General features: G+C 38.9%; 1 protein-coding gene across 4 annotated transcripts in view; it reads left to right on the top strand.

The window, feature by feature from the left end:
* tanc1 (tetratricopeptide repeat, ankyrin repeat and coiled-coil containing 1) overlaps positions 1–23,909 on the top strand; it is a 178,108-nt gene that overhangs the window by 137,862 nt on the left and 16,337 nt on the right. For all 4 annotated transcript variants that reach the window (XM_062970504.1, XM_062970443.1, XM_062970477.1 and 1 more), the window contains 9 exons: positions 1,997–2,278; positions 5,392–5,543; positions 10,132–10,363; positions 12,379–12,545; positions 14,244–14,851; positions 17,389–17,497; positions 19,417–19,539; positions 20,282–20,518; positions 21,666–21,851. In XM_062970504.1, coding sequence (XP_062826574.1) covers positions 1,997–2,278; positions 5,392–5,543; positions 10,132–10,363; positions 12,379–12,545; positions 14,244–14,851; positions 17,389–17,497; positions 19,417–19,539; positions 20,282–20,518; positions 21,666–21,851 — 2,096 coding nt within the window. The remainder of the gene's footprint in view (positions 1–1,996; positions 2,279–5,391; positions 5,544–10,131; positions 10,364–12,378; positions 12,546–14,243; positions 14,852–17,388; positions 17,498–19,416; positions 19,540–20,281; positions 20,519–21,665; positions 21,852–23,909) is intronic.

Below are 23,909 nucleotides of genomic sequence, written 5' to 3'. Positions count from 1 at the left end.
AAGTATATATGAGATTTTTCAAACATTGACTGCAGGAATATTAGGAAATTCTCCATCCCTAGTTGTAGTATTTCTCATTCAGGGGACTTCTCTACTTGCATCTGGATTAAAGAGAGGTGTTTCCTTTTGGAGTTTGTTCTGCTTTGTATCTACTGTCCTGAACTAACCAGAATTTGAGACCCATCCTCTCCAGTTATCCCTGCATAGATGTATCCCTAAATGGAGGTCTCGCGGGAACAGTACTTCACACCTGCTTAAAAGGTTTCTGTGATGACTAAAGAAGAAAACTCTTACAGAATAGATCAAACAGGAAGGGTCAAAGGCAATACCAGTATAGAACAGTGAGAGAATAAGATCAAAAGTGATCTGTGCAGAACCTGTCACTAAGCAATTTAATTAGCAAGTCGCCTCTCCATAACAAAATATGCACCAGTATGACAGTTTCTCCCCTTTTCAGAAATTCAAGGATTCATACCAAAAGGATGGTATTAACAATTTAGACTCATCAAATCAGGCTCTTTATATAAATTGCATTTGGTGATAAAAACAGTTCAATGATTTTATTTTCCAACTATTGTTGAAATTTCAATGTTTTTAATGCTTGTTAAGTGTTTAGATATTGCATGGGTGGGCTTTGCTTAGCATGCTTCTCACGTGTTTATGAGTAGCCATAGAAACCCAGTAGCAGTCTGTCACATTAATAGTAAATAAGGAAGACATTGGACTTGACCTCAAAGAGCTGTGGTGACTGTTGTGCAAAATATCTTCAGCTACAGAACTGAATGTGAGCACACACATAAGTGCTAGAAAGAGAGGTGCCTTCTACTGAGTCTTGCCACTGGAGTACATTTACACTATATATTGATGTTATTCCATTTTAATTGCCATTATTCCATCCTATGAGATCCCGGATTTCATATTTTGGGGGCATTAGAGTGCTCTGGCTGAGATTTCTAAATGCAAATGTACATTGCAAATCCCAGGATTCTTAGGACAGAACAAGTGGAAAAATAGCCCCATAACTGCTGAATGAGGCTTTAACTTACTTGCAGTGGCAGTGGCAGCTTTACCAAGGTTCAGTCTTTCCAATTTACAATTGGACTAAATTGGACTAAATCTAGGATATTTTGTGTGTACAGCTTAACAGTCTTTCCTCAGTGTTTACACCACTGTTATTCTGCAATTGCCACAATAAAAGTTGAATTTCCAAAATCACATAAGATGGGGCAGTTTGGTTACTTGCCTCGTAGCTCTAGAGCCAGAGAAGATGAAGTTGTGGGAGAGCGGCAACCATGACACACTGATAATGTGGGCAGGGTATTGCCACAGAGATGCTTGAAGATCTGTTGTAGGTTTTTGGTTCTTCTGGATTACTAGTGTGTAGATTCAGGGTCATACAGCATCGGGACATGAGGTGAGGATGGGATGGGTGACAAAAAGCAAATCCACATTTCTCTTCTGTATTGACCAAATTACACTGAGTAGTGAGTTCCACATATGTCTAAATGTTTGGCACAGGGAAGAGTATAGATCTAAAATTTGTATTCAGAACAGCTATATTCTATTTACGGTATATATTTAAAATAGTAGACTACACATGTATGTCTTATTTAGTTGCTTAAAAGGGTATTCTCAAAACTCTTTTTTGACCTTAAAATCTTGAGAGTTAGGCCTGCTGAACTTGGATGTTATGATTTCATATATTCAGAAGCATGTGTATGTGTCCAAATCTCTGTTAAAGTTTTAAAAAACAAACATACAGTTATAACATTGTTTGTTTAGATCTTGAGCAGAGAAGCCGCTTTGAAGTGGGGAAGCTGACCTGAAGTAAAAATACACATTTTCTATTCTGACATAGTTTTGGTTCTAGGCCATGTTAATAATGAATGTTCAGAGCAGATCGGTTTTGTCTTATCATGTTTCAGTTCTTTTGCCTTAAATTGATTTTTCATTGCTTAAAATATGGTCCTCTAACACATTCTTTCCCCTTTCTCAGCACGTTTTGTCCCTTATAAGCCTCAAGACATTTTGCTAAAGCCACTATTGTTCGAAGTGCCAAGCATAACAACGGACTCTGTGTTTGTCGGAAGAGACTGGCTGTTTCAAGCCATAGAGGAAAAGTTGAAGAATACAGAGCAGGCAGAAACCAGGGGAGCCGTTGTCGTTGGAAATGTGGGATTTGGGAAGACTGCAATTATTTCCAAGCTTGTGGCACTTAGCTGCCATGGAAGTCGCATGAGACAAATTGCTTCCACCAGCTCCAACTCTCCTCCCAAAAGTATGTTAGAACAGTCTTTTATTTCTTATTAATTGAAGTCAAAACGTACTGTATTTACATTTTGTAGAGTTGGTTTCCAAAAAGTCCGAAATCCATTTGAACAAATTTTACAGATATCAAAAGAATGTGCTGAGGATATGCATTATTTTGCTATAAAATGCCATTTTTCAAGTCCTGTACCAAAGTGATTTTGATCTGCTCATAATATTCTACTCCTCGCCAACAACGTGCTGCCATCTATAACTCATTTTTCAAATTTTTTTAAAAAATTGTTATCCTTTGGAAACAATCTCCACTTTTTGGGATCATAATAGCACCCTTCCTCCTTTCTGCCATGGATGCTTTCTTTGTTAGCTCCCCCTCACCCCTTACAATCCATGATCATCTTATGAACTCACACCTGATTCATTGGAAGCATTTGCTAGAAACAAGATCGGAAGGTGGGGAGGCTGATGTCTTGTGGGGTGTGAGAAAGAATTTGAGGCCTCATTATGAAATTAGCTCCGTTTTGAAGGTTCCATAACTTCTGTATCTTTCTGTGTAAACTGTATCTTCTATTTTAAGTTGTTGTATTGGTCATTTAGATTGGTTGTGTCCAACCTTTGGTTCTCCAGGTGTTTTGGACTTCAGCTCCCAGAATTCCTGACAGTTGCACAAGCTGACCAGGGCTTTGGGAGTTGGAGTCCCCAAAGTTGGGGGAGTTGGGGGACCAAAGTTGGACACCACTTATTTAAATGGTGAGATTTAATTTAACAACTTGATTTACCTGGTGTAGTATTGTCAGAATATTTCCTTTACAGTATGTATTGTATGTGTGGGGAGAAATTCTATATTATAGTATTAAGATATCCTCTCGTTTTGTTCCTTAGTTTCTTACTATTTATTGCTCTGGCCCTTCATTAAAGGAATGCTGAGAAAGTTTCTGCCATTTTTGTGGATGCCTTTTACTGTTCTTGGGATGTACTTTTTTTCACCATGTTAAACAATAAGTATAGTGTCGAATGTCTTGGTAAAAACCTGACCAATCAGTAAGCTTAATCTGTCTTCAAAAAGTAAACTCTGAGGAAAATTACACTCATAGCCCAGCAGGAGGGAGTATTCATTGGGGCAATTATTTAGTTTACTGCACAGCATGCTATTCTCTTGGGTCGTATATTAGCTGAAAGAATTGGAGAGCAACATTTCTAGGAGGCAGCAGCAAAGCAGAAAGTGTGTCCAGGTCAAACCCAGATCCTGTTTGATGTATTAACTCTTGCCTGTCGCCATTATCAGATAATGGTGGCATCTCAATTGTGCAGACTGCCTTGGAAGGCTAATGCCAGCAGGAGCTTTCTATTGCTTTCAAAGAAATGCTGTGCTGAGGATAGGAAGAAATAATGTTTTCAGTGGAAACTATGGCCAAGTGTCTCTGGATTAAAAAAAAAAAGGCTGATATGATAAGGAATTAAAGTAGAATTCGGTGAAGTAGGAATCATGTCCACTTAAAAATAAGAAGTGGGTTAATAGGGGAATTAAATAGTGAAGAGAGGAGGTAATCTACTTGCTCTCCTACCAATCATTGAACACATTCAAGATGTTATTTGTTCATTCATTTTGCTTCTTTGACTAGGCAGATGGCTTGATAGAAACTGTAAATTGTCCAGATTTATTTCTTATACGGGCCATAAAGTATGGTTTGGAGCTATGCTTCTTTGCAATGCATACTTGCTGTCATACAAAGTTGGATCAAGAGAAAAGCCTACAAAATGGCTAGCAGCTTGCTGCCCTGTTTTCACCCTGACATCTCTTCATTTGCTAAAAAGTATTTGGGGACCCTGCTGAGCAAGGAGAGAGTAGGAACACCTGTAATTTGGCTCAATTCGCAGAAGATGCCGTGGTTTGGTTTTTAGAGATCGTCCCTCTTCTTCAGCCAGCGTATTCTAAACCTTGCAAAAGCCTTAGGCCCCATCTACACAGCCATATTATACTGTTTCAAACTGCATTATATGGTCCGTTTTTTCATCAGGAGCGACTTGAGAAACTGCAAGTCGATTCTGGTGTGAGAGAATTGGCCGTCTGCAACGACGTTGCCCAGGGGACACCTGGATGTTTTGATGTTTTTACCATCCTTGTGGAAGGCTTCTCTCATGTCCCCACATGGAGCTGGAGCTGATTGGGGACTCATCCGCACTCTCCCCGGGTTGGATTCGAACCTGGCAGCCTTCAGGTCAGCAACCTAACCTTCAATTCACAAGGCTTTAATCCACTACACCACTGTTAAACTGCATTATAGGAGTCTAAACTGACCATTTAATACTTTCAAACTACAGTTTTAAACTACATTATATGGCAATGTAGATGATGCCTTCGTGGGAAGAAGATACTACAGAACCAGAAAGTTGCCTTTAACTAATTTGTCTAAAGATCAGACCTATATTTTCCTTTTCTTGCACTCTTTTTCTTTGTGAATTTGAGGCTTATGCCGATTACTCTTTATGAGCTGAGATTCACTGAATCTCTGAACTGGTGGGCATGTTTTCAAAAATTGTGGCCTTTCTGGAATGCTACTGCAAATGGCTAAATATGGTGATGTCTAAAATTTTGTAAAGAAAATAAAAATTATATCAGTTGTACACAAATTAACATAGCTGAAACTGAGCAATATTGGAGAGAAAGCTGTGTGCGTGAGACAGAGATAGCTGGAAAGAAGGAGACTTTATCCACACCAAAATATGTTGGTGATGAATGGTTGGCTCAGGAAATACATATATCGTATTATATACACTAGGATTTTGTGATCAAGTGAAATGCAGCTTTGGGGTTCATTTGAGGAGTGTGTCTATTATTAGAAGGGAATTTAAATTGTCTCCAGCTTTCTGTTTTTGATTTGAATGTATGCTCTTAACAGCACCACTGAATTAGTGCAGCAAATCTTCAAAGTAGAGGGATGAACATGTGCAGCTACACAAATGAAGTCATAACTGGTAACACATGAGGACAGGCGGGGGAGTTCAAATAATGTTTAGTTTTCTGTAGAAGACTAAACATCTCCAACCTTACAGATACATAATTTATACCACAAAATGAGTGTCACTACTTATAACTCTAGTTTCTGCCTGCCTTTTTCCCCACAGCCAATGACCCCTGTCAAGAGATCCCACTCAGCCAGCTGCCCACTTCTGTTGTTCCCTCAGCTGGTATCAGTACCATCAAATCCTTGAACTGCCCTCCTGCTCAGGAACATCAGAACCAAATGGAAGAATCAGTTAGACGTCTTGCTTCAAAGGTAACACTCTTATATTGAACAGCTCTTTCACAGTTAGGCCAAAATATTACATTGTTGTAGTTGTAGTTGTTCAGGGCTGCAAATATTCTACTTGAAAGAATTAAGAAATCAGTGTCTATAATCAGTCCTCCACATTTGTTGGGGTTTGGAGCACAGGACCCTGTGGAAATGTAAAAGTGCATATCGAAAACCTAATATTTTGACCTGGGATAACACTCCTCTAGAAATTTCTAGGTCCTCCTGGTCAGTTTCCACCAGAGCTTGACCACAGAATTGTTCTGGAAGACCTAGGTAGACCTAGCATCTACCTGGCCACTTTATCTGGAAGTGAAGAGAATAATTTCTGTGGTGACTGCGTAATGCACAGAGCTGATTCAGATTAACTTGACCTTGAACCACATTAACTAAAGTTGTGGGTTACTCCAGAGTTTCTCTGAAACTCAGAAGCAAATTTGGACCCTGGAACCATGTAAACAAGTAACCCAGTTCTAATACCATTCTGTTCGGCAGCCCCAGGACACAGGATGGCACTTAGCGTTTCCATTCTGTTCTCATCATAGTGGCAATCACAAGGAACAAAATGGCTACTGGTACTTGGTTGTTGCCTGTAGTGATGTCAGTCAGGGTGCAAGGACAATTTGAGAAGGGGGAAGGAGGGGGCAATTATTTCTCCCCCCCCCCTCCCCCAGTACAACTCTGGTGCTCTGGTTGACAGCACTTCAGATGACAAACAGTGGCCACTAGTCATTTCCCACCCAGTGGCCGCTAGTGTGATGATAACAGAAAGGGACAATAACGGTGATCCTCCTGTAGTGCTGAACTAAGTTCAGTGCTGATGGCGCTTCTGCAGTAGCCAAGTTTAGCGCCTCTGTAGTACCTGTGGGCCAGTGATAAAAACCATGCCAAATTGGCTCTGGGATAAAATGTCAGTGTAAAACCACGCTTAGAGATTCCTACAGAGATGCATTCTCAAGGAATCATTAGGTATTCCGGCATGACTCCAAGACCTCCAGTGGAAGTTGTCAATAGAGTCTTGTTGGTCATTCTAGAGAAAACACTTTAATCAAATTCACATAATAAGCAAATCTGCAAAAGTCAAATCCACCAATGTGGAGGGCCGAACGTATTTAGAAACAGGAAATTTCAGGTTAAGCCTATGTGCATTCTTTTTTTTAACATTAGAAAATCTTGTAATTCATTTGATTGTTTTGTTGTAAGCAAATAACGAGAAGAGACTACATAGTTCTGGTGAAGACATATGGGCAGATCATATTCCTTTCTTTCTCTTTACCCTGTTTTTTTTTCCTTTTCCCCTTCCTGACCATGCAAGGAAAAGCAGTTTGACTTGAACTGTAGGAGTGTATTTTCGTTTTTTTGTCTCAATTTGGCAGATGGTGATCCATAATTCGAAAGAAAATTGCTGCACCCCTCCCTTTCTAACCATTAGTTTATTCAGTATAGCTTCCTGAAGCAAAATGTATCTGGGAGAGGGAACAGTGAGGATAAAACATCTTATCTAGGCAGCTTACACTGTGTTCGTCACTGATGTATCAAGCGGTTATATAAAATGGGAATTACCAGAAAATTGCACTAGGGACTTTCTAATGCACTTATTTTCGCAAGAAGGATTGTGAAAAAAGGAAAGCTTTGCATACTGTTGTAAATAGGAGAGGATTTGCTTTGGCATTGATGTATTACTTGGTACAATCTTTTACGTAAGAGCTATCCTAATGCTATCATTGTTATATATAGATCTCTATCGAATAAGAATATTTTAAGTCAATTCCAACCAGTTGGAAATAGCACTTGATCTACGTTTACGTGACACTAAGCTTTACAGAACATGGAGGGACATCCTTCTGAGTAAAGGCCCTTAGGTTTACCAAAGTGAAATCTAATGTCCTAATTATGGGTACACTTCAATTTTCAAGAGAGAACACCAATAGTTGTCTAATTTACTGTATATAGAAATGTAAAAGAAAAGTTTCATTTTTAATTGTCAACTTTCTGGATTGTAGTGTAGTTGAATTAGATATTTTGTTAGTCTGTTAAAAACATAGAAGACACAAAGATGTTATAATGGACTTTTAAAAAAGATACCTTTAGATTTCTAGGCTGCACTATAGCAGCATCCTATATTTAACAAGTGTATTATGATTTTCAGACTTCACATTCATATCAGTCGAACTTTCCAGTTGAGGCCAATGGCATATTGTGTTGATCTCATTGAAGCTATAGAGTATGGTGGCCAAAGTACAAAGGGTTGGTAGTTTCATAGAGAGCCTCCAATCTGGTGTGTAACTTCTGTGGCTGGGTACGAGATATGTAATCCTCCCTGTACACCCCCCCCCCCTTACTGTGTTCCTGATCAAAATTAAGAACCCAATGGCCTAAGATGTCATACCAATACTGCAAATTAAGCCTTCTTACCGTTCTTCCTGCTGCTTTTGGTGTCCTGCTCTGGAGGATTTCCCAGCCCTCTGGAGCAGTTTTTGAGATGCACAAAGCCTACACTGAAGACATCAGAATGTCTCATGAGAATGTCACTTCCCAATTCCAATGCCAAGTGTTTCTTCTAGCAGCTGTAATTTGCATGGCTGGAGGAAAAAGTCGCATTAATCAGAGTTAATGTCTTGTTAGGACCTGAAAAGGCATTTAGGATTATGTTTTAAATAGATAGGAACCCCGGTGGTGAAGTGTGTTAAAGCACTGAGCTGCTGAACTTGCAGACCAAAAAGTCCCAGGTTCAGATCCCGGGGGCGGCATGAGCGACCGCTGTTAGCCCCAGCTCCTGCCAACCTAGCAGTTCGAAAACATGCCAATGTGAGTAGATGAATAGGTACCGCTCCGGCGGGAAGGTAACAGTGCTCCATGCAGTCATGCCGGCCACATGACCTTGGAGGAGTCTACGGACAACACTGGCTCTTCGGCTTAGAAATGGAGATGAGCACCAACCCCCAGAGTCATGACTGGACTTAACGTCAGGGGAAACCTTTACCTTTTACTTTAAATAGATAGTGTCTTACACCTTGGTTATGTGCAGGAAATTTGTTAGTGTAGTAATGTGATTATGGATGGTGCTGTACGTGTGCATATGTTGTGAGATATATGTCTTCAATTTGTGGGGTAGGGAAGGCAGAGGAGAGGCAGAATTTACTATCTGGCCCTGGGAAATAGGCTTGGGACTGGACCATCATGCACCTTGTATAGACAGAGAAAACAGAGTGAAAGGAAAGTGAATTCATTCTACCAAGAGGGGGAAACAATTCCTCAGAATGACTCCCAATTTGCTAGCCACCATTTGGAGAGAATGAGCGTTACGTTGCCATCAGAAATTGAATTAATTGAAAACTTTATCTTTAAAATAATTAAGTGAGATCATGAAAAAGATTATTATCAGCATTATTAGCATTGCTATAATTATCATTATTATTATTATTATTATTATTATTATTATTATTATTATTATTATTGTATGACACAGCAAACAAGATAGACATGCTGGATTTCATATCACAAAATCACAAGTCGAACACTTCCCAAGTGTCTAGGACTCTGTGATGTATTTTCGGATGATGCGTGCAGATCCCAGTAGGGTGGCCTTTTGCAGTTGGCAGATCGTGATTTTGTCAATGTCTGTTGTTTTCAAATTCCGGCTGAGATCTTTTGGCACAGCACCCAGTGTGCCCATCACCACTGGGACCACCTGCACTGGTTTCTGCCAGAGTCTTTGAAGTTCAATCTTGAGGTCCTGATAGCGGCTGAGTTTTTCCTGTTGTTTTTCGTCAATGCGACTGTCACCTGGGATTATTATTATTAATATTATTTGAAATTCTGTCAGATCAAGAGGTTAAATCATTTGTTTTACAAGGACATAGATATCCAAAGGCTTTCTGTGTTAACAGGAAATTAAATTGTTAAGTGCTTTTGACCATGGCAAATTAGTACCTTTACTACTGATGATATTTCTTGAGTCCTAGTAATGTCCAAAAACTGTACACGTGTTTCTGATAGAATGGATCCATGCTTGAAATATGCCAATAGACTTGGGTTTGAAGTCTGCTGCAGAAAGACATGCCTATGTCAAATGTTAGTTATTGGGAGGGGGGGTAATTATTTTATCATTGTGGAATAAGGTGATGTTTATAGCTGACTTTCCTTTTTTTTAAGATATGATGGTCAGTAACATTCTTATACTACAACAGAATATTACAATTACAAGAAAACCATTTAGTTTTGCAGAGAGAATCCAGTTGTGCAATACTGCCATCTAACATGTAATGAAGATTATAAAAATCACCTTGTTGCCCAGTGCCAGAGAGAAAGGGTTTATGAGAGCTAGACATAGATGTTCTCTATACATATTCTCCTGATTTTCATTCTTAAAAGTGGGAAAATGTGTGACCCCACCTGGCATTGGACTGCAACTATGAGTAGCCCATGGCAAGATGATGCATTATGGAACATCAGTAGCTGGAGGGGTGCAGTATCATTTTATATGAAATGTGTTCCACTTTGCTTCACATTGTTTTTATTGTTATCATTGATAGCTTCCCTATGACTTCTAAACACTGTTTTGATTTTAAAGGTTGTTGCCTATCACTACTGCCAAGCAGACAACACTTATACATGCCTTGTCCCAGAATTTGTACATAGTATTGCCGCTCTCCTCTGCCGTTCCCATCAGTTAGCAGCATATAGAGAACTTTTGATACGGGAACCACACCTACAAAGCATGCTTAGCCTGAGGTCCTGTGTTCAGGATCCTGTGGCAGCATTCAGAAGAGGAGTATTGGAACCGTTGGCAAATCTTAGAAAAGGTAGGTCAAACTCATTACTTGGGTGACTTCAATGACAGCATGAAAATGTGTGTTAAATGTGTGTAGCAGTAGCTAGAGGAGTTGTTTCCAGACTGGCAAAAGTGTTTTCTTTTTTGTTAAATAAGTGTGAAAGCCTTCCAAGAAAATGAAATATTTCAAACTGATACGAGTTGAGCATCCTTTATCTGGAAATTGGAAATACTCCAAAATCTGTCATTATCCACATGCATGACTAAGTGAGGCCATTGCTTTCTGATAGTTCAAGGTACACAAATTTGGTTTCATGCATGAAAAAGTATTGCATAAAATAATCTCAAACTGTATGTATAAGATGTAGAGAAGAAGTGTCAATACTCATATTCACCGAGGGTCAGATCAGACTTATGTTTGCCTTCAAATTGTCATTTGTAATTATAATACTGTATAAATATGACTATGTTGCTCTGACATTGAAAGCTCTGTGAGCCACATAAAATGACGTGGTGGGCCGGATTTGGCTTGTGGGCATTTGACACATGTGATGTAGAAGAAACATTAATGAATTTTGTGCTTAGGCTTGGGTTTCATCTCCATGATACCTCAATATGCAAATATTCACACACCCCCTCAAAATCAAAAATACTTTTAGTCCCAAGCTTTTTGGATAAGGGATACTCAACTTGTATTTATCCATCTATATTGAGGGATACCTTTAGGAAAGGTAAATAAACTGAAACATTGGTTGCCAATAAATAATAAAGGGCTAGATTTTTACCAAAGAAGTATAAGGTTGTGATGTCAGACATTTATTGATGTACTTTCCAGCAATCTATATAGTCTATGTAATAACATGAATTATTCAAGAAGTGCTGTGAATCCATTTGCAAATTGGAACCATAATAAAAGCTGTGTTGACAAATGCGGTTTGGTCAATAATGATGTGGACAGCTCTGCAAAAGCACTGGCAGTCTGTTGGAAACAGCAATGCCCAACCTATAATTGAAAAGACTGAAAAACAAATTTTCATAGATCCTTATACATGCAGTGTTAATTACAAATGTAAAATCTATCTTGATATAATGGGTTGTAATTGAAATTATCACACATAATTATATATCCAATGATAATTACAAATGTAAATATTGGGGAAAGCTAGACATTTAATAGTAAACATGAGTTAGTAATACTGGGGTGCTGCTTTGCTGATGTTCTGACAGGTTAGCTTGTTCTTTTTGTTGGTAATCTTTGTGTATCTTCTGTTTTTTCATTATGAATCTGCAGTGATACTTCCTTAGTTTTTCTTCTTGTAATGCACTTTATAAACTCAAAGTGTTTGCATGCTTGCATGGCTGTGTACACCCCATCTTTACAAAATAAGAGTATAACATCTGCTCATGGACTGTAGCTGCTTGAGCCAAGCCAAAATGTCTGGCTATTGCATTACTTTTATAGTATGTAATTCACAAGTATTCAGAAGAATTATAAAAGGTAAATTGATATTGTAATCCATATCTGCATTCTGATTATGGCAAGAGTGAAATCAGATTTTAGTTAAGTATATTGATCTATCTGTGCATGATGATGTTATAGGTTATACTGTTTCAGTATGTATTTCCAATATGCTTGTAGAAATATATAAATGCTATTAAGTGAGAGAAATGACCAAGCACTTCTGGGAAGCAATTAATTTTTAAAAATCCAAAATACCTGTAAGGATTTTAGAGCACCACATTACATTTGGGTAGGCAAATCTGCCTGGGATACCGGAATGAATTTATTGGCTAAAAGATAAAGTAGTATTTAACCATATTCTTTGTTGGTACATAAAGTTTTACCATGGAGATGGGGGTTGTTATTTGGGAGGAGGGTAGAAGAAATGTGTTTGTGGAGCCACCACATCTTTAGTGATTAAACTGTCTTTCATGTATACAGATTAAATCAATTCATCATCTTCACATTTTTTAACTAGAAAAAGTCTAAAATAGGTACAAAAAGTTACTCACCTTTTACTGCTTTCTCGCTTTCTTGCCTTCCAGAACAGAAAATTGCAGAAGAAGAATACATCATTTTGATAGATGGCTTAAATGAAGCTGAATTTCACAAGCCTGATTATGGGGATACTGTTTCTTCATTCATCACAAATATTATTTCCAAATTTCCTCCCTGGCTAAAACTGATTGTGACTGTAAGAACAAATTTCCAGGTAATATTTTAATAACAAGTTATTTTGAAAAGCACTGAGGAGAAAGAGTTACATTTTACTGTGACCTAGCAGAACTTTCCAAACCGTGTGCTGCAACACATTAGCAAGTCATCAACAGTGTGTAGGTGTGTTGTGCAAACATAACGAGAAATTACAAAATCCTTGGAAACATAACAAGAACATAGCGAGAAATTACAAAAACCACAATGTTATTACCTTGCAAGTCATATATTTTTAAAAAATACAAATGGAAAATTTTCATGAGATACGTTGTGTCTCTGTACATTTTGTTATTACAATTTATGTATGTGTCGATATATCTTGTAAGGGGTTGATTAACCTCTGATTTACTAGTAAAACTGAATGTCTGTGTCATAAAATGAGGCATGTCTAAAACGTGTGTCACCAACATTAAATGTTTGAAAAGCTGTGGTCTAGAGGCTGAGATGTAGCTATGACAGGTGCTTCTATGAATCATACATATACAGGAGTAAACATTGTTCAATATCTATTCATAGCAGAAGCTTTTACTGCTTGCATCCAAATGCAGTAAAGTCATTAAATCAATTGAATTTATAAGAATATGAATGAGTTACCATTGATTTAGGGGATCTGTGTTAACATGGACTAATAATGGTTTATAAGCATTTGATCCAAGCATTTGGCATGCAGAACCCAATAAATGTGTGTTTTAATTTATAGTAGGCCCGCATATTATATGTAGAATCTTTGGGTAATACTATTTTTGTGTAATTTGGAGCCCTATTTTTCTTATCTGAAATGAACGATGCCTGGTGTGTGGACCCACAACAGATGGGAACGATGAGATCTAAGGGATATTAGGCAGCATATCACCCTGTACACCACTGTCTATCTCTAGTCAATAAGGGTCAACAATTATATGCCAGAGCTAGTCATACAGTGACTCTGAACCAGATGTTTTCAGTAAGGATCCTTCTTCTGGTCCTTGACTGTCCTATCATTTTTGCTCTTAACACATCCTAACCCTGGACTTTTCCCTTGTAGAAGGAGTTTTACAGGCATGAGAAGAGTATCAAGATGAATTTAAAAATATCCATATTATTGTTGAAGGCTTTCATGGCTGGAATCACTGAGTTGTTATGCTTTTTCCGGGCTGTTTGGCCATGTTCCAGAAACATTCTAGAATATGTCCATACAGCCCAGAAAATGCACAACAACCCAATGTCCATATTTCCTATCATTAAAATGTGCCACTACAATGTCCACATCAGGGATGATGTGCTCAAATACTCCATTGTCAAAAACAAAGTAAAATCTGCAAATGAAAAAACAGTTCCCGAAAAGAGAAGTTCTAGACAACTTTTCTTTTTCTTCATGTGCTATTTTGTTTGTGCTTTTTAGTCCTGAGTGGCTCTGAAAGCATCCAGCTAAGTGATTTCTTCCATTTATACTCTGATATGAAAGAGTACAGAAAAATGTATTATCTTATCTAAGTGAAAGCTTTATTGATGTATTCAGCAAACCCTCATCTGTACTATCACCCCATTTTGGTACTAAATGTAAACATTGTCTAGTCTACATCATCACACTGCCTTTAATTTGTTGTGCCTTTCCTGTTTTCTGCAAGCTGAAATTCCATTTATAGATCTTTGAATCTCATACATTGCTATAAAATTCTTGATACATCCGCTCTTTCTTTTTCTTTTTATAAAACAGGAAATAACCAGCTCCCACCCTTTCTTTACCATCTCCCTTGATGAGTTCCATGACAACAAAGACATACAAGCTGACTTAAATGCATACATTCAGTACAGGATCAATGCCAGCCAGGATATTATAAACAACATCTCCCTCAATGGGAAAGCAGATGCAGCCATTATTGGGAAAGTCAGCAATCACTTGATCATGAGGAGCATGGGATCGTATCTCTACTTAAAGCTGACCTTAGACCTCTTTGAGAAGGGCCACCTGGTCATCAAAAGCGCAAGCTACAAAGTGGTTCCGGTCTCCCTCTCTGAGCTTTATTTGCTTCAGTGCAACATGAAATTCATGACAAACTCATCATTTGAAAGATCCTTGCCGGTGCTGAATGTGGCTCTGGCATCACTTCACCCAATGACAGATGACCAGATTTTCCAAGCTATTAATGCAGGCCAGATATATGGAGAACAGCAGTGGGAGGAATTCCAGCAGAGGATGGAGTGCCTTTCAGGCTTTCTGATAAAAAGGCGAGACAAAACACGAATGTTCTGCCATCCTTCCTTCAGGGAATGGCTTGTTTGGAGAGCAGAAGGTGAAAACACTGACTTTTTATGTGAGCCAAGGTAAATTGAGGCATCATACTGTATAGTTGGTACTTATAAATGCTCATAGCATTTGCATGGTAAAAAAAGAAAGGAACAAGCTCTTATAAAAGAAGACTGCTTTTAGATATGGGGTTTGGGGATGATGCACAAATTGTAAATTGCATACTCTAAAAAGTGAATTAGTTTTTATACAAATTTCACTATACATGGAAGTGATTTAATGGCACTGGACACTCTGGAAGAATGAAATTGCTTACCTTTCTATGACTTTGTATATATAATTATGCCAGCACAAGAGTATGAATTATCTATCCAACACAAAGGTTTGATACATCCTTCTTCCTCTTTTTTAACAGCAAAGCCTTTCAGGTAGATAGAGCTTTTGGACATTGTCAGAGAGAGTAGGAGTTGTGGGACTCTTTGTTCAGTGCCTTGTATCTCTGATTCTGCCTCACTAATTTGTGATGCCTGTAAATAGATTTGAGAGTGGGCCTGCAATGGGATTATTGATGTCAGCGTTGACATTCATATAATTTGAAAAGAGGTTTGTCTTTCTGCAGCATGACACTCTAAAATTAGAACCCATTCAAACTCTAATGAAAGGAGATCAATATGTTGCTTGCTGAAAAGATGCTCTTCATTGTACTGCAGTTACTTTGCTCAGTAGAAATCTCAGCTGTATAGTAGGATTGGATCTTTGTTGTCAGCTGTGCCTTCTCAAAAAAAATATAGATGACCAGAGTATAGGGAAATATGGAGCCTTGTTCTGGACAAGGCCACCAGTGGAAGTCCATTTATCTAGTGAACAATTGGGTTGATTTGATGCATCCTGCTGTCCTTTAGATTTATTTTTAGTCCAATTAATGCCACACACAACAAGGAGCTTTTGAGACACAGGCAAGGTTCAAAAGCAATTTGATATATAGTTTAGGAGGGTGATAATGTTTCAGAGAAAAACCATTAACCTTGTTCCTTGTGTGAAAGTTCTATCAAGTTTCTAAATTAGCTCTCTTCAAGGTAGCTTCATGCATTTAGTCCACACAGGTATTGTTTCTGTGTACACGTATTTGAGCTTTACAATAGTTGGGCTGGTTTCCCCAATGTTTCTGCAGTATTCTTTAGTGTACATAGTACTTTAAGATAGTATTATGTGTTGGGGTTTCTTAAATTGAATTTAATTTATGGATTAAAAAAGGCATTTAATACATGAATAGGAGCCCTTGGTGGCACAGCGGGTTAAGCCTCTGAGCTGCTGAACTTACTGACCGAAAGGCCGGTGGTTAGAATCTGGGGAGTGAAGTGAGCTCCCACTGTTAGCCCCAGCTTCTGCCAACCTAGCAGTTTGAAAACATGCAAATGTGAGTCGCTCCAGTGGGAAAATAATGGCTGTCCATGCAGTCATGCCAGCTTCATGACCTTGGAGGTGTTTACAGATATGGTCGGCTCTTCGGCTTAGAAATGAAGATGAGCATCAATCCCCAGAGTCGGACACAACTAGACTTAATGTCAGGGGAAAACCTTTACTTTTACCTAATACATGGATAGAAAATGGGTGCAGAAAAGATACATGGATGCAGAAAAGAAGTCAACCTTTTCTGCACATTCAGCTTGTATATTACTATTGCATGACACGTTGTATTCCGGTGTTGCTTTCAAAAATGATCCAAAAAAGGAGGAAGAGGGACATGGAAAGAAGAACGGAGAGAGGAAAGAGAAAACTGCATTTAAAACAATAGCGAGAGGGCTTGCTATATATTTGCTGACTGTTTAAGAAGAATAGACTGGATTCTATATTGACTACTTAATGACATTGTCATACCTACTTTCCCATGCATCTACCACTAAGAGAGGATGGACCATTTTGCCAGCAGTCGAGCATAGGATGATTTCCGCCATCCCCATTAGCACATGATGCTGTGACAGTTAGGAGCAAGACCCCTTTTACAAATCTTTGTCACGGCCTTGTTCAGCCTTGGTAGGTGGTGGAGACATTGTCCACCAGTGCCTCAATTGCCAGCAGAACAGGCCTTCTTTTGGTGCAGCTGATGCCCATAAAGTAGTTTGGGGACATGATCATGGCTACTGAGGGAGCATGAATGCAGTAATGCCAATGCATGCTTAATGCCAATTTACACATTTGTAAGTGTGATACTGAATTCGAGCCAAAGCAAGAAAGCGTTAATGTGGTTTTGCAAAAAGTTGTAGTTTTACAGTACAACCTCAGCAGCATTTTAATGAAGACCAGATATGCTATGTGATGACCTTGGCAGGCATATTCAGACCTGAGTTTTCCTCTCATGACTTAATTAGATTTAAATGTTATATGAACAGCATTTGCTTTGCCCCAGAACGGATCAGTGTAGCTGAGAAGGGGATCAATGTATCTTTAAATATTTTTGTCTTTGTAAATATAAACATATCTTGATGTTTAGAGTTTGGTCAAGGGAAGGAGTATGTGGTTTGTTCTTTGAGCTTTTTTGTAGGATAAATGAATTACATGAGTTGTGACCTTGTTTAAAATGATCTCTATCCGGTCTTTCTGCTTCTGCAATTAGGAATGGCCATGCTCTTTTGGCATTCATGTTCTCCAGGCAGGAAGGGAAGCTTAACCGTCAGCAGACAATGGAACTTGGGCATCATATTCTCAAAGCACACATTTTCAAGGTACAACGTCTATTTATTTTGTTTTTTTTACTGTGTTTCCTTGATTGCTTGGTTCTTTTATCTTTGTGTTTTGTTTTGTTAAGCTTTTTGCCATAATATTATTGTATTCTTCCCCCCTCAACATTATATGGACATTGTATTTTTTTAAATGTAGAAAACAAGTTATTCAAAGAGTTCCTATGTTTTATATGTGTAAAAGGACTTGTTTATTTAACGTTTTAATGCTCACAATTTTAATTATGCTTATTATTTGCAGATACATATGCTCTTTCGGCAATTATAATTTCCTCTTGATTTTTTTTAGTTTTGGAGAACATTGTCATCATATTGCTAGTGCAACACTCTTCATCTTTAGAGAAAAAAATCTTGCTAATTTTCTAGTTTTTTTTATTTAAATGTTTACATCTATTCCTATATCCATCCATATCGCAGATATAAAAGCAATTTAAAATAATCTAAAATAGTACCAAATAATTTAAATAGTATAAATTATATAAAATAATCTAAACTAAAAAAACAATTTATAGACTTATATCTGTATACATTTGAAGTCAGAACCTTAGACCCCCTCCCATTTCCTTTAAAAAAAACACAGGTTTCACATGTCATCAGTCAATCGTTCAAAAGGAGGGTATTTGGTAATGAAGGTCTCTGTCAATACCTTCAAAGAAGCCCCCCCTCCCCCCCCAAAAAAAGCAGATCTTAACATTGTGCTCCCCTTTAGCTTAGTATCAACATTCTGAGCCATTTAGGGCTTTAAATGCCCTTGCCAGTTCCATGAATTCAGACCAGGCATGTATTGTCAACCAATAAAGTCCATTTAAAAAGGGCATCATGAGTGTTCCCTAGCTAGTGGATATTGTTTTAGCCTCATCTTCAAGGATAGCCCCATAAATTACAATCTCCAGAAATTACTGGTGCACGGACTACTATGGCCAGGTTGTTGCTATCCAGGATAAGGCAATAGCTGTCAGATTAGTTGAAGCTGGCCCTAGGGACTTTGATCCATGAGGTCCATCTGGCTGGATGTGATAGAGATGGCTCCAGGGATAGTCCTAAGATGTGTGCCCAGTTCTACAGCAGAGGTAAACCTCCATCCAGAGCAAGTTGTCCACTGTGTTCCCAGACTTAGAAAGCTCCCAAAGTCCCAATTTTATCAGGATATAGTTTCAGTTTATTGGTTATTTTCCTGCTTATTACAGTATCCAGGCACTGATCTAGCACATGCACAGCCCTGGTTAACTTATGTCAAAGGGAATTGTTGTTGCTTGTCAACAGCATATGGGTGGCACCAAACTCCCAAACAACTTCATTGAGCAGCTTCATATAAATATTGACCAGCATGGGGAACTGGATAAGATCTGATAGCCATGGAGATTAAAAGTAGTGTCCCAGTTCCACACTATAAGTAGGAGCAGAACCATGGCAACCTAGTTCTTATTATCACCTCAGAGATGGGATAGTAGGATCAAATAGGATCATGGTAAGTGACATCCAAAGCCACCAAGACATCTGGGATGAGTACTCCCTGTCTTTCATCTGGATGTCACTGGTAAACAGTACAGCTAAGGCTGTACTTGGAACCAGTCAAAAATGGGTTCAGATCATCTGTTTCCTGTAAGAAGCTGCCCAGACATTATGCAGTGAACATCTTGCCTAAAAGAAGTATATTGATAATGAAACAATAGTCCTCACAAAACGTTGGGTCCAAGGAAGTCCTCTTTAAGAACGGATCCACTATAACTTCTCTCGAAGTAGTAGACACCTATATGCCACCAAGACACAGCAAGTGACATTTATCACACAATGCATGACTAGATGGCCTTCTGGATACCATCCCAGTTAGTATGAAACAAGATACTTTTCCTTCAATGTACTTAGCAAATGTATCACAACAGGTATCCTGTTTTTGATCTTAGGGACTCAGTAAAAAGACTGGAATTTCTTCCAGCCATCTTCAAGCCCTGTGGATTGGATATAGTACAGATAGTTTGTCAGCAGCTCTTGCATCTTTAAGAAATCTCTATACTCCAAATGTAAAGGTAAGAAATCTTGTTAGGATGCTGGGAAAGTTGTGTTTTGTCCTTCAATTTGTGTTGCTATCCCTAGAATGCCCTGAACAGCACTACTGTAATGTTCTGGTTCAGTGGTGCACAACCTACAGCCCTCCAGGTGTTTTGGACTTCAGCTCCCAGAATTACTAACCTTTGAACAAGCTGGCTAGGGCTTCTGAGAGTTGGAATCCCAAACATCTGACGGGCCACAGGTTGTGCACCACTGCTTTAAATCAAAGTGGCATTGGGATGGGTTACATACTACATAGGGTTTTTTGGTAGATCCCAAGTACAAATGCAGTGGATATGATCTTAACATGTGGGAAACATCTTCTGAGTTTGGCCTTTTTTCTTCCCTGTCCTTGCATTTTTTTGAGGGTTTCCCTGCTATAATTTGGACTCTTCCTCCATTGCAGCCCAATAAGACATATCCTGCAAGGTTCATCATCTCCCTCTCCTGCCTTTTGGAGACACTTTTCAGAGCTCCAGCAGGAGAAGAGTGAGAGTGAAAGTTGCCTTTGCACTATCAGCCATTGACTAGAATCCATGCATGTCATCAAAAAAACAAATCTTATTTTCCATCAGCAAGTGAATGGGAATGGTTGGAGCATTTACACATGAGTCTTATAAGTTTCAACCATTAGTTGAAGTTATATGTAATATCTAAAACAAAAGTATTTAAGAAACACAATATCTACCTCTTTTCAGTCTCTACACTTTTTTATGCTAGGTAAGTCGTCTGCTGATCTTAGGTGGTGCCAATGTAAACTACAGGACAGAAGTTCTCAACAATGCTCCAATATTATGCGTTCAATCTCATCTTGGCCATGAAGAAGTGGTCCTTCTCTTGCTGGAATTTGGTGCCTCCATGGATGGTGCATCTGAGAATGGGATGACCCCACTTTGCTGTGCAGCAGCTGCAGGCCACATGCAAATAGTCTCACACCTGTGCAAAAAAGGAGCAAAGGTAAATGCCACAGCAGGATCTATAAATTTATATAGCTTTTGGGCTGAGGCAAAGCATAGGTGATACATCAAGGATCTGGCCTATAAAGTTTGTGGTGTAAATGGCAAAGCTGACATTGGTCTGCACCATTTATGGAAGAAGGATTCTGGCATACACTCCAAAATGTGCCACATTGTAAAAAAAAACCCAATGAAGAGCAAGAAAGTGAGGGGAAGAAAAACAAATGTAGCTGAAATGTGGACGAGAGAGTGGTGACATGCATGTGCCACCCCTAAGTATTTAAGAGATGGAATATTGAAATGCTTTCAGCCTGAGATACATATAGGACATGACTGATCTGTGTGGCTTCTGTGTAATTAGGAAGAATAATTATTATTACTATCAGGCAGTATTTTCTTCTGTATGTGTTTTGATATGATACTATAATATCACGTTTGTATTATTTGCAACAGTATTTGGCCTTCCAAATAGTGTAGAAAAATTGTTTGAGGGATGGTTACTTCCTCATCCTCTGAAATACTTGTTGATTCTTACATTATCCATAGACCCAACCAGAACAGTTCAGATTGTTTTCTTCTGTTGGGTCTCCTCTTAATTTACCTTATCACACAGGGATGGTAATGCTGAGGTGTGTAAGCAGAGTGATGCCTTCATTTCATGCATTGGTATGAGAACCAAGAAGAGTGATATGATACTTTAAATGCATATGGTTGAAAAAACACACTTAGGTAGTTGTTTAGTATCAAACCAGGCCTTGCTTAACTGCACACCATTTGTTGTCCACCTCATTCCAAGGCAACATACCCCACTGCCAGACAGCTCTTACCATCAGGAAGTCCTCCCTAATGTTTAGGTGGAATCTCTTTCCCTGCAGTTTGAATCCGTTGCTTGGCGACCTAGTCTCCAGAGCAGGAGAAAACAAACTTTCCCCCTCCTCAATATGACATCCTTTCATAAGACTGGGTGCTAAGATGATAATGATGATAATGCACAAAATCATGAAGAGTGGTGTCAAATGTTATACCTATCCATTTAGTAGAATGTATTTGTTGTTTGGTGGAAGAAAGCTCTGAGTTTCTTTTATCGTAAATTATTTTCCTTCCCCCTCCCACCCACCCCTCTTCTGTTCATGTCTTTTTAAATACAGATTGACCACCTGGATAAAAAAGGACAGTGTGCTTTGGTTCACAGTGCTCTTAGAGGCCATGCTGATATTCTTGAATACCTGTTCAATATGGATTGGATATCTTTTCCCCATCAGCAGAGTTCACTGAGCAAGCGGCATGCGCTGCAGCAGGCCCTCACAGCGTCTTCAAGCATGGGACACTGCCAGGTAGTTTGCTTGTCCTTCAGTGTTCGAAAGTGTTGCTAACTTGCTATTCTTGCATTCATGTATATGATACCACACACACAAAGTTGGACATGAATAAATATCCAGTGTGTTTTCATGTGGCAAAGGTATTAAAATATTATGGACCAGTTTACACATGCTATGTACATAGTGAAAGGGACATGAGGAGAAAGGAGTCACTACACATTTTAGGAAATCCATGCAGTCATGCTGGCCACATGAGCTTGGAGGTGTCTACCATCAACGGCGGCTCTTTGGTTTAGAAATGGAGATGAGCACCAACCCCCAGAGTCGGACACGACTAGACTTAACATCAGGGGAAAACATTTACCTTTTTACCTTGGAGAAAGGAGATTGTGAGATCTCCCCCCCCCCCCAGCAAATCCCTTATTCACAGCATGTCATGTTCTTCAGAACAGAGATAGTGCTTCATATACTGTAGTCGTCTTTGCAAACCAATTTCAGGTTGTTATCTAGCTGCTTTGTTATAAACCTGGTTTGTGGTTCCAGAATAGTGAAATTAAAGACAGTCTTCATTCTTCCTCCTGGACCCCCAAAGAGTTCAAAACAAACCAAAAAGAGGACATAAAACAAAAATAATCAAGAGGCACATATCACCCACAGGCCACATGTTGCCTATCCTGCTCTAAGCTTTGATTTTGTGAGACATGCAAACGATGGCTTGGCTGCAATCTGCCTCATTAAGAGAGGAGTGCTTCCTCTTGCGGAATAGAATATGAGAACAGTCACCTTTGTGTACCATGAAACAAGCAACACTGATAATTCACAGTTGCTAGAACACTTCCTAATATCTCATTTCCCACGTTATAGTTTTTGAGTATCAGTGGAGCAATTGTATTCCCGACTAAGAGAAAGGTCCCAGTATTGTAAGGCGTTGGTGTGTGAAGTTCCCAGCCTGCTTAGTAGCGTTTTATGCTCCACATGTTTCAGACAGGATGCTGCTGTAGCCATTATAAAGCCTGCACTTCAGAGATGAAAAGCTGCAGTAGGATTTCTGTGGTGATAGTCTAGTTCTAGAGCTTTATAGCCATAAAGAAGTACATGTTTATTTTTATTTTTAAAAATGCATTTGAACTATTTCTGTTTGCCTAAGACTGCAAAAACCATGCTTGTGTAATTGTTTTTGTGATTAATCTCGTATCTGTAGTTTAGTCTCTGTAGTTTTATAACTGTACTAGCTGTGCCCGGCCACGCGTTGCTGTGGCTTAGTCTGGTGGTGTTGGTCCATCTACATTAGGTTGTATTTATGCTGTGACCTCCACCCTTCTTTATACTCACATTAGTAGTAGTATTTGAAGTCTGTTACCTTCTTCAATTTTTGTGTTGATTGATAATTGCTTGAGATCCCTGTTGTCTTTGGTTTGTTGTTAATCGTGATGTCTGATTCTGCTGAGTGCGGTTTACATCTTATTGTGGTACAATAGTCTTTTTTTTGTTTTGCCTGTGTAGGTGTTTATTATTGTTGTTGTTGTAGTGGTCATGAAGGCTGGATAAGTTAGATGCTACTGTATTGTTTTTTGGAGGCCCAGTGTAGCACTGACTGGCCTCTCAGCCTCAGTGCCTGGCTGTTTCTTGCCTGTGATGGTGTTGATTCTTATTGTTGTAGTTGTTGTCATTGTTATTATTGTAATTGTTTTTTTGGAGGCCAAGTGTGAATGTAGGGATTGGGGAGGTGGATGAGTTGTGTTGTCAAATTTTGTATTTGTTATAGTCACAATGCGTTGTTGTGAGTTTTGTGGGTCCGGATTCTGGTTTTGTGGTGTGGTTGTGTTGTTACAATCGAGAGGCAAGGCTTTTGTGTTGTGTTGCCAAGTTTTGTATTTCTGGGGCGTTTAGTTGTGTGCCAAGTTTTGTATTTCGGGGGCGTTTAGTTGTGTTGTTATAGTCACGATGCATTGTTGTGAGTTTTGTGGGTCCGGATTGTGGTTTTGTGGTGTGGTTGTGTTGTTACAATCGGGAGGGAATGCTTTTGTGTTGTGTTGCCAAGTTTCGTATTTCTGGGGCGTTTAGTTGTGTTGT

This window comes from Anolis carolinensis, chromosome 1, assembly GCF_035594765.1.
Source record: "Anolis carolinensis isolate JA03-04 chromosome 1, rAnoCar3.1.pri, whole genome shotgun sequence".
Taxonomy (NCBI): domain Eukaryota; kingdom Metazoa; phylum Chordata; class Lepidosauria; order Squamata; family Dactyloidae; genus Anolis; species Anolis carolinensis.
This window is presented reverse-complemented; position numbering and strand designations above follow the sequence as displayed.